Genomic DNA, 16,350 nt, shown 5'->3' on the forward strand with positions numbered 1-16,350 from the left:
GCCATCGGGTTGCTGGTCTTCCACGTCGCCTTGCTCCTTCTAGTCTACCGACCATGATGTCCTTTTCCAGTGATTGCTCTCTTTGTATGATATGTTCAAAGTGACAAGTTGTAGCTTGGTGATCCTTGCTTCGAGTGACATGTCTGGCTCGAAGGCGTTGATTCTTCTTCTGTCTTGTGTCTTTATTGTCCAGGTTTGACATCCATATGTTACTACAGAAAAAAAACAAACTATGTAAGAGTGTTGCCAGTGAAATGTTCCTTGATTTGAATACCTTGTCCAGTGACTTCATTGTTGATTTCCCCATAGCTATTCTCCAATTCACTTCTGGTGTCATAGCTGCATCTTGAGTTATCATTGATCCGAGTAGGTTGAAGTCCTTTATAACTTCCAGTTCATTGCCATCCATCTCAAATGTATCCCAGTCGTACTTGTAGTCAATATCTTTATCTTATAACATCTTTCTACATTTGTTGAAAATCCTTACTAAACCTTATTAAAAAAATTTATTACGTAAAACCAAGATTTTCCATCTCCTGTATGAGCACAGCAATAGCAAATTTATAAAGTTTTTTAATTGAATAGATTAAAAAGATTCAAAACTTTGTTAAAAAAAAAAAATGTTTGTGACCCCATTTTCATATCTTTTTAATACTTCTGCCACAAGGTGTTGTGGGCTCGTGTTTGCATGGCAAGCTGTTATTATTATTGATAAAATTTGGGGGTACATACAGTGGTGAACTGAGGTGCCAAGGCCCCATCAGTAACATTGACTCTGGGGGCCCACTATTCATTTACATGCAAATGTTACCTTACACTCAGTTAAGATATTTGCATATACTTCTAAATAATAATAAACTTGGCAATTACATTTTCTCTTATTTTACAGAGTTTACTGTATGTGATAATTTTCCATCTTCATACAACTACATAAGTTCAAAAAAGACTCAGGTCCATCAAGTTCAACCTTCTTCAACCAATTACACCTTCATTATCACTTGATTATTTATCACCCACAATTTCATTTGTGGGTTATAAATCCAGCCCTTCTATAAAAGCTGTTATAGTGTCGGCCATTACTACCTCTTGTGGTCAGGCATTCCACAGCCTGACTGTTCTAACTGCAAAGAACCTTTTCTTATTTATCAGCGAGAATCGCCTTTCCTCTACTCATAAAGCATGTCCCCTGGTCCTTGTATGGACTTTGGAAGAACTAAGTCATGTTCCAGGACTTTGGAAGGACTAAGTCATGTTCCAGTCCTTTGTATTAACCACACATGTATTTAGTATTTATACATATAAATGAGATCGTTGCTGAGGCGTTTTTCTTCTAATGTAAACACGCTCAACTTTTCTAACCTCTCATTGCATGATAGGCCTTTCCATTCCATGTACTAATCTAGCTGCTTTCCCTTGAATTGACTCTAGCTTTCCAATATCTTTTTTTAGAATATTGAGCCCAAAACTGGGACCCTTGAAGATGTGGCCTCACAAGTACCGTAATATTACACTAGGATCAAAGGATTTTATCTCTTTTTTTATACACTCCAAAAACGTATGTGCTTTTGTAATTGCTGCTTGACATTGAGTACTGTTGGTTATTAGCTGCCTTGTAGCCAGGATAAGTCCTTCTCCCGTTCTATAGTCCCGAATATATTTCTATTTAATATATGCGACCACGGTGCATTACTATACTTTTAGCAATATTAAACTTCATCTGCCATATTTTTGCCCATGCAGACATCTTAACCAGATTGTTTTGTAATATTATACAGTCAAGTTCAGTTTTTATTATCCTACAAACTTTTGGGTCATGAGCAAAGACTGACACTTTACTGTTTCATGACCCTTAACCAGTTTTTTACCCATGCACATATAGTGTCCCTACAGTATAGCCTGGAAATTTGTAAAGCCTTCAGAAATTTCAAAAATTTAGCATATATTTGACATAAAACTACATGGTATTTTAGCACAAGTCTCGAGCATAATGGAGCACACTATCACAAGGCAAAAGTGATAACTAAGTTATTGGGTATAGAAAACATTGAAATTTTGGAACTATCCCCAGATCTTAATCCCATCTGAAACAAAAACACAGATAAACTCCAGACAAGAATGCATTGCCATCAGTCAGGATTTTGGGCCAAAAGCTGATATCTTTGGACAAGACTGCATATGTTAATGTAGACAAATGCCTCGCTCTACCCCTGAACTGATCGTTCACTCGAAAAATGTGTGATTTATAAAGATTGGTTTTCAGCACACAGAGGGAGGAGATAACAGTTGTTGATAATAAAAATTTATGGAGAAAAGCTACAGTAGATTAGATGCGCAGCTGCCTGAAACAATAGTTACACTTTACTACTATGAACACCACATTCTGAAAATGGTTTCTCCTTTGTGTGAATTCTCTGATGTCTAACAAGACGTAATTTCTCTGTAAAACATTTCCCACATTCTGAACATAAAAATGGATTCTCTCCTGTGTGAACTCTCTGATGTGTAACAAAAGCAGATCTACTACTAAAATGTTTGCCACATTCTGAACATGAAAATGGTTTCTCACCAGTGTGACTTCTTTCATGTCTAACAAGATCAGACTTATCAATATAAGAATTTCCACATTCTAAACACGAATATGGCTTCTCCCCAGTGTGAATTCTCTGATGTCTAACAAGGCGTAATTTCTCGATAAAACACTTACCACACTCAGAACATGAAAATGGCTTTTCCACTGTGTGAGTATTCTGATGTCTAACAAGACGTAATTTTGTAATAAAACACTTTCCACATTTAGAGCATGAAAATGGCTTCTCCCCTGTGTGCATTTTCTGATGTGAAACAAGAACAGATTTAACACTAAAATGTTTCCCACATTCTGAACATGAAAATGGTTTCTCCTCTGTGTGAACTCTCTGATGTGTAACAAGATGTGATTTCTCTGTAAAACATTTCCCACATTCTGAACATGAATATGGCCTCTCTCCTGTGTGGCTCCTGTGATGTCTTACAAGATCTGATTTTTGGATAAAACATTTCCCACATTGTGAACATGAAAAAGGCTTTTCCCCAGTATGACTTTTCTGATGTCTAAGAAGCTGAGATTTATCGTTAAAACATTTCCCACATTCTGGACAAAAAAATGGCTTCAGTTTTCCATGATTTTTTTGAAGTGTTACAAGGCTTGATTTACCACCATAGCGTTTCCCACGGTCTGAATCTAAAATAAGCTTCACTCCTGTTTGACTATTCTCAGGTTTTCCAAGATTTGATTTGGTGCTATAATGTTTCTCACAATCTAAACTTGAATACAGCTTCTCCCCTGTGTGAGCTCTGTGATGATCATTAACTCTTCTGGGACATTTACTTTGCTTAGCAGTCTTTGATAAATCAGAAGATAGGACTTTTTCAAAAGGATCAGATGATAAATCTTTGCTGTGAAGGGATGATGGTAAATCTGTGATAATGGTATTCTCTTCATATGCATCTTGTGTTTTACCACAATCATCGCCTTTAAAATCTGAAGATATCAGATATCCCCCTGAACTCCCGATACAGTCATCTGCCAAGAATAAAACAGAATTTATTATTTTTCCATAATATAACTCTACAATTATACAGATATGTTATAACACTTCTATAAAAAACATTTTCAGAATAATTGATAAATATCTAGTAAAATGAATCTAGTAATAGATTAAGACAGCTGGCAAGCAACAGCTCACAATCTAAGAGTAGACCTCACTGCAAAACCACCAGGTTGATCTGCAGTTTTCCATGTCTGTGTTGATGTCAGGATCTTCAAAGGCTTGAGCTTCAATGTGCTGGTTACTGATGTTTAAATGCCAAAAAATTTGTGAAAAATTAAAAAGGGCCCTGTGATTTAAAGTTTTAGGTGATTTCCATCTTACAGCCTGTCTGTAACATACAGCCGAAGAAAAGGGATCTTGTCCAGCATCATGTGGATTCAAATATTTTATTTGTAGAAATATTAGGTTGTAGAGCTTGCAAATGATATAGCAATGAACAAGTGAGAAGGTATTTGTGAACCTCACAACCTGATGTCTATGGATTTTAATATTATTTCAAAATTAAACTTTGTATGAAGAATACTTACTGAGAATAGGAACGGGGGAACATACAGTACACAAAAACAGAATACAGATAGTAACACAGTTAACGTAACAAAGTAGAAGCCGGTGACTGAGCAGAATCTGTGACTCTGCATTTACTGGTTACTACTCACCTGGGTAGTCATATGTAGGAATCTCCTCTTTACACTGCTCATTATCCCTCACATATGTCTCCATAGTATTAATATGGATCAGATCATTACCCTGAAATGAATATTGTAACAGTCACAGACAGATGGAGAAGTCACATCTATGATCAGCTCTAATCCTGCCATCTCCACAGTACTCATTAAGTATAAAACATATACCATAATTTTAGGACTATAAGACGCACCGGACCATATGACGCAACTAGGTTTTTGAGGAGGAAAACAGGAAAAAAAATGTAAGAAAAAATGTGGTCATGACGCACTGTTATGGAGGGAGGGGGTCTGCTGCTGACACTGTTATAGGAGTAATGTCCCCCAATTCTGTACTAATATCCCCCATCCTGGTATATATGGCCCCCATCCTAATCATGGTATGCATGGTCCCCTAATCCCCATCCTGGCATGCATGGCACCCCTCTCCCCATGCTGGTATGCATGGCCCCCCTCTCCCCATGCTGGTATGAATGACCCCCCATCCCCATCCTGGTATCCATGGCCCCCCATCCTGATAAGCATGGCACCCCTCATATCCATCCTGATATCCACAGCCCCTCATCCCCACCCTAGTAAGATTTGCCCCCATCCTGGTATACATGGCTCCCCATCCCTATCCTGGTATGCATGGCACCCTCATCCCTAATCCTGGTATTCATGGCCCCCTCATCCCCATCCTGGTAAGATTGGCCCCCATCCTGGTATACATGGCTCCCAATCCCTATCCTGGTATGCATGGCACCCTCATCCCTAATCCTAGTATTCATGGCCCCCTCATCCCCATCCTGGTAAGCATTGCCCCCCATCACCAATCCTGGTATGCATGCCCCACCCCCATCCCTGTCCTGGTATGTATGGCCCCTAATCACTGCACACATGAAAAAGAAATAAACACTTCTACTCACCTTCTTTCCCTCTGCTCCACCGCTGCGTCCTGTTCTGCTGCCAGCAGTTGTTCTCAGCTTGCCAGCAGCACATGAAGTCACTGCCATGTGCTTTTACACTCTGATATCAGCTGCCGGAATATTCCCGCCTCTCCATGCCAGGACTATGGGCGTTGAGAGGAGTGCATATTCATTTTCTTTAATAGCGCACATTGTCAATCGCAACCACAGCTTCCAGCTGCGGCTCGGCGATGACGTGTGCCAGCTATTAAAGAGAATGCATATTCATTCCTCTCCACGCCCTTGGGAGTGGAGAGGAGTGAATATTCATTCTCTTTAGTAGTGGGCACATGTGATCGCTCCGCTGTCGCACCACTCCCCACCATCCACAGCCGGAATGTATTATCTGGACTATAAGACGCACTCTCCAACTTTCCTCTAAAATTTTGGAGGAAAAAAGTGCGTCTTATAGTCCAAAAAATACGGTAATAATGGTGGATAAAACAAAACTGAGCACAAGACCTTCACATCTGTCTATACATCATAGGGGAGATCTCGTGTCACCTTCTCTCCATCTACCTGATAATCCGGAGGAACATCGAGATTTTCTTGTTTACAGTCCTGTGGAAGAAGAGGTCGGGGACATCTCTCTGGTGTTGTCCTTTTACTGAATAGAACTGGAGGAAACACATACAGGGACTGGATTCATTCTTTACATACAGATAATTATAGACCGTGTGTATTTAGTCCTGTCTATTACCTGGTGATGTGGGGGGCTGGGGAACCTCCATCATGATGTCCTTGTACAGATCTTTGTGTCCCTCTAAATACTCCCACTCCTCCATGGAGAAATAGATGGTGACATCCTGACACCTTATAGGAACCTGACACATACAATGATACCGTCATCCCCCGATCCCTTCATAGCATTACTGTATAATGTCCCAGCATTCCCAGCAGTGTCACCTCTCCAGTCAGCAGCTCAATCATCTTGTAGGTAAGTTCTAGGATCTTCGCATCAATGTCCATATGTATAAGGGGTTGAGGTGGAGACCCCATGATTGGGTTCACGGGTCTTCCCCATCCCTCAGACACAGGGGCCTGACAGCGGTCACTAGAGGTCTTCTTCACTACTGTGTAATCCTGGTTATGGAGAAAAACCTTAATAAATCTCACTACAGACATTTCCAGAGTCCTCACCTCTCCAGTTCTGCCGATCTATTATTCCCATAGAAAAGAATGATGTAATGTGACGTCATCAGAATCTCTCACCTCTCCAGTAAGCCGAAAGAGGATCTCTAGGGTGAGGTGCAATATCCTCTCTGCCATCTTGTCCCTGTCCTTATCCATCTTTGACAGTCAACCAGGAAAATTCTCTCATACAGAAAATCTCCACTGAGAGGATCCAATATGGTCGGGACCTGAACAGAAAGAAGATGAGCTGATGTAACATCATAAAGATTCCATGTAATAATTCAATTATTGGAGATAATAAGGTGAAACAAGTGAGATATAATGTGTAGATGTTGTAATTGCTCTCTGTGAACCATCAGAGGTCACAATTTGGAAATTATAGCATCACCACTCAAAACAATTTAAATAGAGACTGACAGGGAGCACAAGGGTGTGGTGAGGTGAAAGATTTAACATGCATTTAGATTTTTCTTCAACAGCGTTACACTCGTAAGCCCTACCAAGTAGTAACCAAATCGATATGAAGCAAATCGAATCTGCTTCAAAGCTCCACAAAAAAAAAGTCAAATTCACTAGAATTCAGGTTTTTGATTTTTTTTTCCAATTTCATTCACTCCATCTGGTTGTAGTCTTATTCTCTTCAGTTTTAAGTGCCACGCTGAAGAATGAAGACTAAAGAGAAGAAGACCATATTCAGTGGAGGACAGGGTGGGGGTCTGCAGCTGGACAGGTGAGGGGTAATATGAGTAAAATATTTTTTATATTTTTTTTAAACCCCTTTCTGATGTGTGACCTAATAGTCCATCATGGTGACCTGGGTCGATTGGACCATTGACGTACTATTAGGTCATGGTCTTTAATGTGGTCCTGCGACTAAAGTAGCAGTGATCGCATTAAATTTCCACCGCCATCCTACCTCAGGGTAGATGACGCTGGCATCCCGGGGGGTGTCGCAGCGCCCCTCACCCACGATTGTGGTGATTGGTTGTTCAATTCTGAACAGCCAATCACAACATTCTCACGGTTTCCGGCAATCAGATTGCCGGAAATTGTGATGTGCAGCCTAGGATCGGTGCTCCTAAGAGTACCAATCCTAGCCTGTTGCTAGGAGACCCCAGCCCTGACCCCAAAGCGCTATGATCGGTGCGATCGCCAATCACATTGATCGCACCGATCATAGCGTGACCAAGCGTTGACAAGGCGGTCATGGGTCGGTGACCGGCTTGTGACCTGCCTGTCACCGCCCCATGACCCCCTGTAATATGATGAACACCCCCAGACTGTTCTGATTGGAGCAATCAATGATGGCATCGATCACTCCAATCAGAGTACCTGAATACAGGTGACTGGCCGGTCACAGGGAGGTGTCACCTCCCTCTGACCCCCTGTGGTGCATGCTCTGCCCCAGCCATGTCTGATTGGTGCAATCAATGTCACCAATCAGATGGCTGGGGCAGAGCATGCACCACAGGGGGTCACAGGGAGGTGACACCTCCCTGTGACCGCCCGGTCACCTGTACTCAGGTACTCTGATTGGAGCGATCAATGTCATCAGAGTACCTGACCAGGAGGTGACTGGGTGGTGACCGGCCTGTCACCACTCTATCACCCCCTGTGACCGCCCTGCAGACCCTCACACTTGGTGAGGATTTCTACAGAGAGGAAATCTGATCTGTCTGTCGCTAGGCCTTGTAGTGCCACAGAATCTTCTGTGACACTACAAGAAAGTCTTCTCACCTGCTCCAGTCGCTGCTTCTGCTGCTCTGCTCTCCTGGATCTTCTGCTCCGGCATCCTGGGTCTCCTGCTCCTGACCTGCTGCGGTTCCTGCTCCAGATCCTGCTTTGGTAAGTCCATCTCTGTTCTCCACCGCAATCCCCCCTCTCCCCTCTTTTTACCTCCCTTCCCACCAGTTTTTTTTTCGTGCGTCCTGCAGCGGCCGTGCGCTGACCAGTGACTACTTCACTGATCAACATCCGTGCTTGCTGCTTTTCAGGATTTTTTTTGTTAATTATCTTGGTTCTGGTCTCCAGCTCCAGCTTCGGTCCTGGTTTCTTGCTCTGGGCTCCAGTTCCTGCTCTGGGCACAGTCTCCTGCTCAGGGCACGGTCTCCAGCTCCTGTCGTCTTCCTCTTCTTCCTCCTCAGTCGTTTCAGGAGAGAAGATGAACCAGCGCCCCCCACTACTGACCCCATATGGACCTCGTCCCCTGAAAATTATGAGCCACTGATTCCTGATTTCGTGGCGGAATCAGGAATCAAGTTTGACACCAATGGCCTCACAGAAATAGACTTTTTCAAAGTCTTTTTCTCTGAGGATTTTATAAACCTCATGGTGGGCCAAACTAATTTGTACGCTCATCAGTTTTTGGAACAAAACTCCTCTTCATCATTTTCTAACTGGTCTCCTGTAGATGCAGTAGAAATGATGAAGTTTTGGGGCCTGGTGCTTCATATGGGGATCCTGAAGAAGCCAGAAGTTCGGCAATACTGGAGTGTTGAAGTTTTGTATAACACTCCAGTGTTCAGCATGGTCATGACCCGGACACGTTTTGAGGCCATCCACAAGTTCTTGCATTACAACGATAATGCAAGGTGTCCTACACGCGATGACTTGAACTTTGATCATCTTTTCAAAGTTCAGCCGGTCATCGAACACTTCAACAACAAGTTTGCTGAAGTGTAAATGCCCCAAAGGGACATCTGTGTGGATGAGTCCTTAATTGCTTTTAAGGGGCATCTGGGATTCCGGAAGTACCTGCCCAGTAAGAGGGCCAGGTACGGAATCAAGCTGTATAAACTTTGCGAGAGTACCTCAGGGTACACTCACAAGTTTAGAGTTTATGAAGGGAAGGACTCCCGTATTGAACCCCCTGAATGCCCCCCTGTTCTGGGAGTGAGCCTACTGTCCGGAAAAATCAGAGAGACCTCCCAAAGAGGCTAATTGGGCAGCTGCTCAGAAGGGGTGAGAGCAGAGCCCAATGAAGCGACCACCTACTGGTGGTCAAGTACAAGGACAAGAGGGATGTCCTTATCTTGACCACCATACATGGTGATGGCAGCCCCCTCAGAACTGTACGAGGTTCCACTACACAGATCGTCAAACCAGACTGTGTATTGGGGTACAACAAGTACATGGGGGGAGTTGATCTCACTGATCAAGTCCTCCAGCAATACAGTGCTTTGAGAAAGGCCAAGGTGTGGTACAAGAAGTTGGCAGTGCACCTTGTACAGATGGCAATGCACAACGCTTTCCTTCTGTCACAATATGCAGGCCAGACTTCTGCATCATACCTTCACTTCCAGGAGACAGTTATTAAGGCCCTGATATTTGGGAGCGGTGACGTAGCGGGCCCCAGTACTTCCGAAACTGAAGGACCTCGAATTGTACCAGGCCAGCATTTCCCAGGGGAGATCCCTCAAGCCGCAAAAACAGATAAGTCACAAAAGAGGTGCCGAGTGTGTTATAAAAGGGGAATACGCGAGGACACCATTTATCCATGTGACACCTGCCCCGACAAACCTGGCCTGTGCATGAAAGAATGCTTCAAAAAGTACCAAACTTCCATGGACTACTAAATTCATTTCTGATGTATGACAACCTGATGAACACTACACAACTGACGTAGTGTTCGTCAGGTTGTCATTCGTCAGTTGTGTAGTGTTCGCGAGGTTGTCCTACACAACTGATGTATGACGCTACATTATAAACTTCACAAATCAGGTATCCGTTCCAAAATGGGGTCACTTGTGGGGGGTTTCCACTGTTTAGGCACATCAGGGGCTCTCCAAATGCGACATGGGGTCCGCTGTCAATTCCAGGGAGTCTTGCATTGAAAACGTCAAATGGCGCTTCCGAGCCCTGCCGTGCGCCCAAAAAATTGCTTTCCCCCACATATGAGGTATCGACGTACTCAGGAGAAATTGCACAACAACTTTTGGGGTCCAATTTCTCCTGGTACCCTCGTGAAAATAAAAATATTGCGGAAAAAAGATCATTTTTGTGGAAAAAAAATGTTTTTTTTTTCCACGGCTCTACATCATAAACTTTTAAAACACACTTGGGGGTTCAAAGTGCTCACCACACATCTAAAGAAGTTCCTTAAGGCAGTGGTCCCCAACCTTTTTTGCACCAGGGACCGGCTTGAAGCAAGATCATTTTTCCATGGCCCAGCAAGGAGGGGGTGGGGTGGGCGGGGCTTTGGTCATCTGGGGGCGGGGTAATGGAGGGATTTGGAGTTTAGTGCATACTTATCATATAGTGTAGACCAGGTCCCCGCCAGGAGCTTTGCCAGGAGCCCCACATAATGTGCTGTGCCAGGAGCCGCATCACTGAGGCCCCATCACGCCCTGCAGCAGGACAGGGCAGCTGTCCTGACAGCTGCTGTTCAGCTGCATTTACTTCATCCCAGGGGCGGACACAGACTGTAGTGGGCCCCTGTGCAAGAAATTTTTGGGGGCCCCCCCGCCCTTCATAAGGCAACAAAGTTATGTAAACATAACCCCCCCCAATGTGCATCTCTCACCCCCCCATGTGCAGCTCACCCTCCGTGCATCTCTCATCCCCCTCCGTGCATCTCTCATCCACCCCCCGTGCATCTGTCATCCACCCCCCCGTGCATCTCTCATCCCCCCCGTGCATCTCTCATCCACCCCCCGTGCATCTCTCATCCACCCCCCGTGCATCTCTCATCCCCCCCGTGCATCTCTCATCCCCCCGTGCATCTCTCATCTCTCCCCTCCCCATGTGCATCTCTCATATCTCCCCTCCCCCCCATGTGCATCTCTCCCCTGCCCCCCATGTGCATCTCTCATCTCTCCCCTCCCCCCATGTGCATCTCTCATCTCTCCCCTCCCCCATGTGCATCTCTCATCTCTCCCCTCCCCCCCATGTGCATCTCTCATCTCTCCCCTCCCCCATGTGCATCTCTCATCTCCCCCCCCCCATGTGCATCTCTCATCTCTCCCCTCCCCCCATGTGCATCTCTCATCTCTCCCCTCCCCCCCATGTGGATCTCTCATCTCTCCCCTCCCCCATGTGCATCTCTCATCTCTCCCCTCCCCCCATGTGCATCTCCCATTCCCCCCACTTCTAGTTAATTGTATTTAAAAAAAAAATAAAACTTGTTATACTTACCCCCATGCGATCCCTGCAGAATCCTGGCGCTCTTCCAAATCGCTGACACCAGGTTCTCCTGCCTTCCGGTCATGTGACGGCGCCGTCACATGACCGGAAGTCAGAGGAATTATGAGATGTCCTGGACCCGGCGCTTTGCATGGGGACGGGGGCCCCATGAGGAGAGACACGCACAAGAGGGGGGCTCCGAGGGGGCTCCTACCAGCTGGAGTCAGGGCAGTCATGCCCTGATGGCGGCCCTGCTGGAGGCTGGAGGGGCCCCCTCTCCCTCGGGGCCCCCGTTCAATGAACCGGCTGCACGGGCGGTAGTTCCGCCCCTGCTTCATCCTGCTTCAGGACCTGTGGTGACATCACAGTTATGTACCTTGATGTCATCACAGGTCCTCTACAGGTCTACCCTGCGGGAGTCTAGAACAGCGGGCAGCATCCACCCCACACAGTGTGCTCTGAGCCACCGCAGACCAGAGCACACTGTCAATGTTTAGTGATTGTCTGTGGCGGTGCCGCGGACCGGCTGAAAAACCCCAACGGCCCGGTCCTGGTCCACGGACCGGCGGTTGGGGACCTCTGCCTTAAGGGGTCTAGCTTCCAAAATGGGGTCACTTGTGAGGGGTTTCCACTGTTTAGGCACATCAGGGGCTCTCCAAACGCGACATGGGGTCTGCTGTCAATTCAAGCGAGTTTTGCATTGAAAACGTCAATTGGCGCTCCTTCCCTTCCGAGCCTTGCCATGCGCCCAAACAATGGCTATCCCCCACATATGAGGTATCAGCGTACTCAATTGGGGTCCAATTTCTTCTGGTACCTTTGTGAAAATAAAAAAATTGGGGTAAAATAAAATTTTAGTGAAAAAAAGTTATATGTTAATTTTTTCCTTTCACGTTCAATTAATTGGTGTGATGCACGTGAAGAGTTAATAAACTTCTTGAATGTGGTTTTGAGCACCTTGAGGGGTGCAGTTTTTAGAATGGTGTCACTTTTGGGTATTTTCTGTCATACAGGCCCCTCAAAGTGACTTCAAATGTGATGTGGTCCCTAAAAAAAAGGTTTTGTGAATTTTGTTGTAAAAATTAGAAATTGCTGGTCAACTTTTAAACCTTATAGCTCCCTAACCAAAAAACATGTTGGTTCCAAAATTGTGCTGATGTAAAGTAGACATTTGGGAAATGTTATTTATTAAGTGTTTTGTGTGACATATCTCTCTGATTTAAGGGCATGAAAACTGGAAATTTTTCGACAAATTTCCATTTTTCACAAATGTGTTAACGAAGAAATTTTACCACTATCATGAAGCATAATATGTCACGAAAAAAACATCTCAGAATCGGGGATCCGTTGAAGCGTTCCAGAGTAATTACTTCATAAAGTGACAGTGGTCAGAATTTTAAAAATTGGCCTGGTCATTAACGTGCAAATCACCCTCGGGGGTAAAGGGATTAAATGTCTTTTGCAGGCAATTGGGGAACATTAGACTTGCACTGCAAAAATCTGACGTAAATTGAATTGCTCATCAAAATTGTAGAAAATTCGCAACATTTGAATTTCAGCAGTGATGCATCTGTACATACTCTTGCATAACTTTACACCAACACTTAGTTGAATTACACCATTTTTTTTGTCAAAAAACTAGCACACACCACTAGTAAAATTGGTATATTTGACAAATACATTTATCCACCAATTTTTTTCTTGCCATTTACAAAATCATCGAAAACCCTTTATAATTGAGGCTGATGGAACGTGTTAGAAATCTGAAGCAACTTGAGACATAATTCTAGTGCAAATATCATAGTAAATTAAATTAGCCCCAGAGTTCACCAGCATTAAGCACCTAAGTCTTAAGACTTAGATGACAGATTTGATTTGAATTCACTTAAAATTTAAAAATAAATTCCAATTTGCTAAATGGCCAACATTTATCTGAATTCTTCTTAGGATCAGGAAGATCTAAAAAGGAAAAAAAATAAATATACCTTACATTTTCTCTCACCTGTCTCCATGCCACAGCTCTCCGACCGGTCATATACTAGCTCATATCTGTTATGTCATCTGTCTCTTGTCTGTGTATCTGGACACTGTGAATGACAGTTTTGCTGTCCAATCTGGGAATGGCGCGTGCTGAGCTGTCAGTGTGGTGATAGACAGCTCAGCCGTCCAATCAGATGCTTGGGCGTGCTGAGCTGTCAGTGTCTGAAGTGACAGTTTAGCCGTCCAATCAGGGCTAGGGTGTAGCAGGGCTTCATCCATGTGTTCTTTGTCCAGAGTAACTACTTGACTATTTAACTGTCTCTCTGCCTTAGATTGCTTCCAATTGTAGCTTTGCTCATGAGGTGTGTGTTTTGTGAGCCTTGTCTGGTATTCTGATCTTTGATGCTCTACCTAGGATTTGCCTTGACCATTCGTTTGCCTAGCCCTTTTGTCGTGATCCGCTACCTTCTTGGAATATTCACCTTGGACTGTTTCCTACTTTCGTCTCACCCCTTTGTCTATGACGTACTCTCTTAGCTTTTGACCTCAGATCTCTTGACTACCCAGCCTCATGGCTTATCCGTGAGTAGTGACTAGCATCACACTTTCCTTTGGTATTCTCTTTATTCTTGATTTTTCGACGATGTCACGCCGTTGAGTAAGGGCTAATCAGCACATGAAGTACTGAAGAGCAGAAGATTGCAGCTAAAGGGAAAGATTTAGCGGATGACTAGGCGGGGAGCTGTGTCATCAAGATAGGTGATGTGTGAAGTAACTATAATCTATAAAAACATTTTTTAATTATTTTACAATTGGGGAGCATTCAATTCACATTGCATGTGAAATCAATTTCTGAGCTGAATTTAACTGAATCTGTCAAATTCAAAATTTCAGCAGATTTGCTCAGATCTAGTGCTAACCCACCAGCTCCCAATCAGTTATACTCAGAACCAGAAATCTTTGTCTGCCTCCTCTCCACATTTTTATGACTTTTTTTTTATGTTTTATTTACACACAATAAAATCTGAAGTATTTTCAAATTTTCTGTCCCTTTATTTGAATACAGTACATTCTTTTGTACCTTCAGATCTGTTTTAAGATGTGACGTGGCCCCGGCATTTTACACTGTGGGGAGATGGTCCTCTCCTTCATCTATATAACGTAGTCACATGATTGCAGCGGCGTAGACCAATAGAGAGGCGTTCATCCAAATCCAGCTGACAGGTTCTCGATAAATAATGATAAAAAGACTTCAGGAATTCAAATATTTATATCACATTGTGGTTAACAGTATCTTATACTCTTGTGTTTTCTCCCGTATACTGCTCCACAATCTCCTCCAGGACAAGTGTCCTCATTACAGGACTGACGCCACAGACATTTCATGGGAAATCCCTTTATTCTAAACTATTACAGCCAAAATTAGGGAAAAGGTTTTACATTTCTCCAGATTTCTATGGATATCAAAAAAGACATTTCCATTCCCAGCATCATCTGTCCCCAAACCAGAGTGACCTCCCCTGTATACATGAGCACATCCAGCGTTATATTACTGTACATATACACATGGCAGAACTGGGGGAAGGGGGCACTATCTCCTGGAATGGAGGGGTTAATATCCCCTGTATACATGAGCACATCCAGCATTATATTACTGTGCATATACACATGGCAGAACTGGGGGGAGGGGGCACTATCTCCAGGAATGGAGGGGTTAATATCCCCTGTATACATGAGCACATCCAGCGTTATATTACTGTACATATACACATGGCAGAACAGGGGGAAGGAGGCACTATCTCCGGGAATGGAGGGGTTAATGTCCCCTGTATACATGAGCACATCCAGCATTATATTACTGTACATATACACATGGCAGAACAGGGGGAAGGAGGCACTATCTCCGGGAATGGAGGGGTTAATGTCCCCTGTATACATGAGCACATCCAGCATTATATTACTGTACATATACACATGGCAGAACTGGGGGAAGGGGGCACTATCTCCAGGAATGGAGGGGTTAATATCCCCTGTATACATGAGCACATCCAGCATTACATTACTGTGCATATACACATGGCAGAACTGGGGGAAGGGGGCACTATCTCCAGGAATGGAGGGGTTAATATCCCCTGTATACATGAGCACATCCAGCGTTATATTACTGTACATATACACATGGCAGAACAGGGGGAAGGAGGCACTATCTCCAGGAATGGAGGGGTTAATGCCCCCTGTATACATGAGAACATCCAGCGTTATATTACTGTACATATACACATGGCAGAACTGGAGGAAGGGGGCACTATCTCCAGGAATGGAGGGGTTAATGTCCCCTGTATACATGAGCACATCCAAGGTTATATTACTGTACATATACACATGGCAGAACTGGAGGAAGGGGGCACTATCTCCGGGAATGGAGGGGTTAATGCCCCCTGTATACATGAGCACATCCAGGGTTATATTACTGTACATATACACATGGCAGAACTGGAGGAAGGGGGCACTATCTCCGGGAATGGAGGGGTTAATGTCCTCTGTATACATGAGCACATCCAGCGTTATATTACTATACATATACACATGGCAGAACAGAGGGAAGGAGGCAGGGCCGTAACTACAACCGGGGCACTGCCCCGGGGCCCCAACCACACAAGGGGCCCCAAACTGATGGTAAAAAATTGTATTTTAATACTTTAATTTCTCATAAAATACCCAGCTCCTATATTCCTGTCAGACAATGTCACCAAGAGGACAGGAGAGACTATCATTTCAATAATTTCCAGGAGCTCTGCCAGCTGTCAATGAATGGAAACCTGCACTGGCCTGGAGAGTCTCATAGCACAAGATTTGTAACAATATGTTAGTCTGGAGATCACAGAGAGTTGGCAA

At 44.1% G+C, this 16,350-nt stretch overlaps 1 protein-coding gene across 2 annotated transcripts in view; it reads right to left on the bottom strand.

Moving 5' to 3' along the window:
• Window positions 1–1,918: 1,918 nt before the first annotated feature.
• The window catches only part of LOC141271883 (uncharacterized), a 235,008-nt gene continuing 220,576 nt past the window's right edge, over window positions 1,919–16,350 (bottom strand). For both annotated transcript variants that reach the window (XM_073682092.1, XM_073682091.1), the window contains exons 2-8: window positions 14,537–14,682; window positions 6,433–6,581; window positions 6,127–6,303; window positions 5,921–6,044; window positions 5,740–5,837; window positions 4,247–4,337; window positions 1,919–3,562 (exon numbers count right to left, since the gene is read on the bottom strand). In XM_073682092.1, the coding sequence (XP_073538193.1) occupies window positions 2,352–3,562; window positions 4,247–4,337; window positions 5,740–5,837; window positions 5,921–6,044; window positions 6,127–6,303; window positions 6,433–6,510 (1,779 nt within the window). In that variant the 5' untranslated portion in view covers window positions 6,511–6,581; window positions 14,537–14,682 and the 3' untranslated portion in view covers window positions 1,919–2,351. The remainder of the gene's footprint in view (window positions 3,563–4,246; window positions 4,338–5,739; window positions 5,838–5,920; window positions 6,045–6,126; window positions 6,304–6,432; window positions 6,582–14,536; window positions 14,683–16,350) is intronic.

This window comes from Phyllobates terribilis, unplaced genomic scaffold (genome assembly GCF_046119375.1).
Source record: "Phyllobates terribilis strain yellow unplaced genomic scaffold, ASM4611937v1 Scaffold_5__5_contigs__length_657084704, whole genome shotgun sequence".
Lineage (NCBI taxonomy): Eukaryota > Metazoa > Chordata > Amphibia > Anura > Dendrobatidae > Phyllobates > Phyllobates terribilis.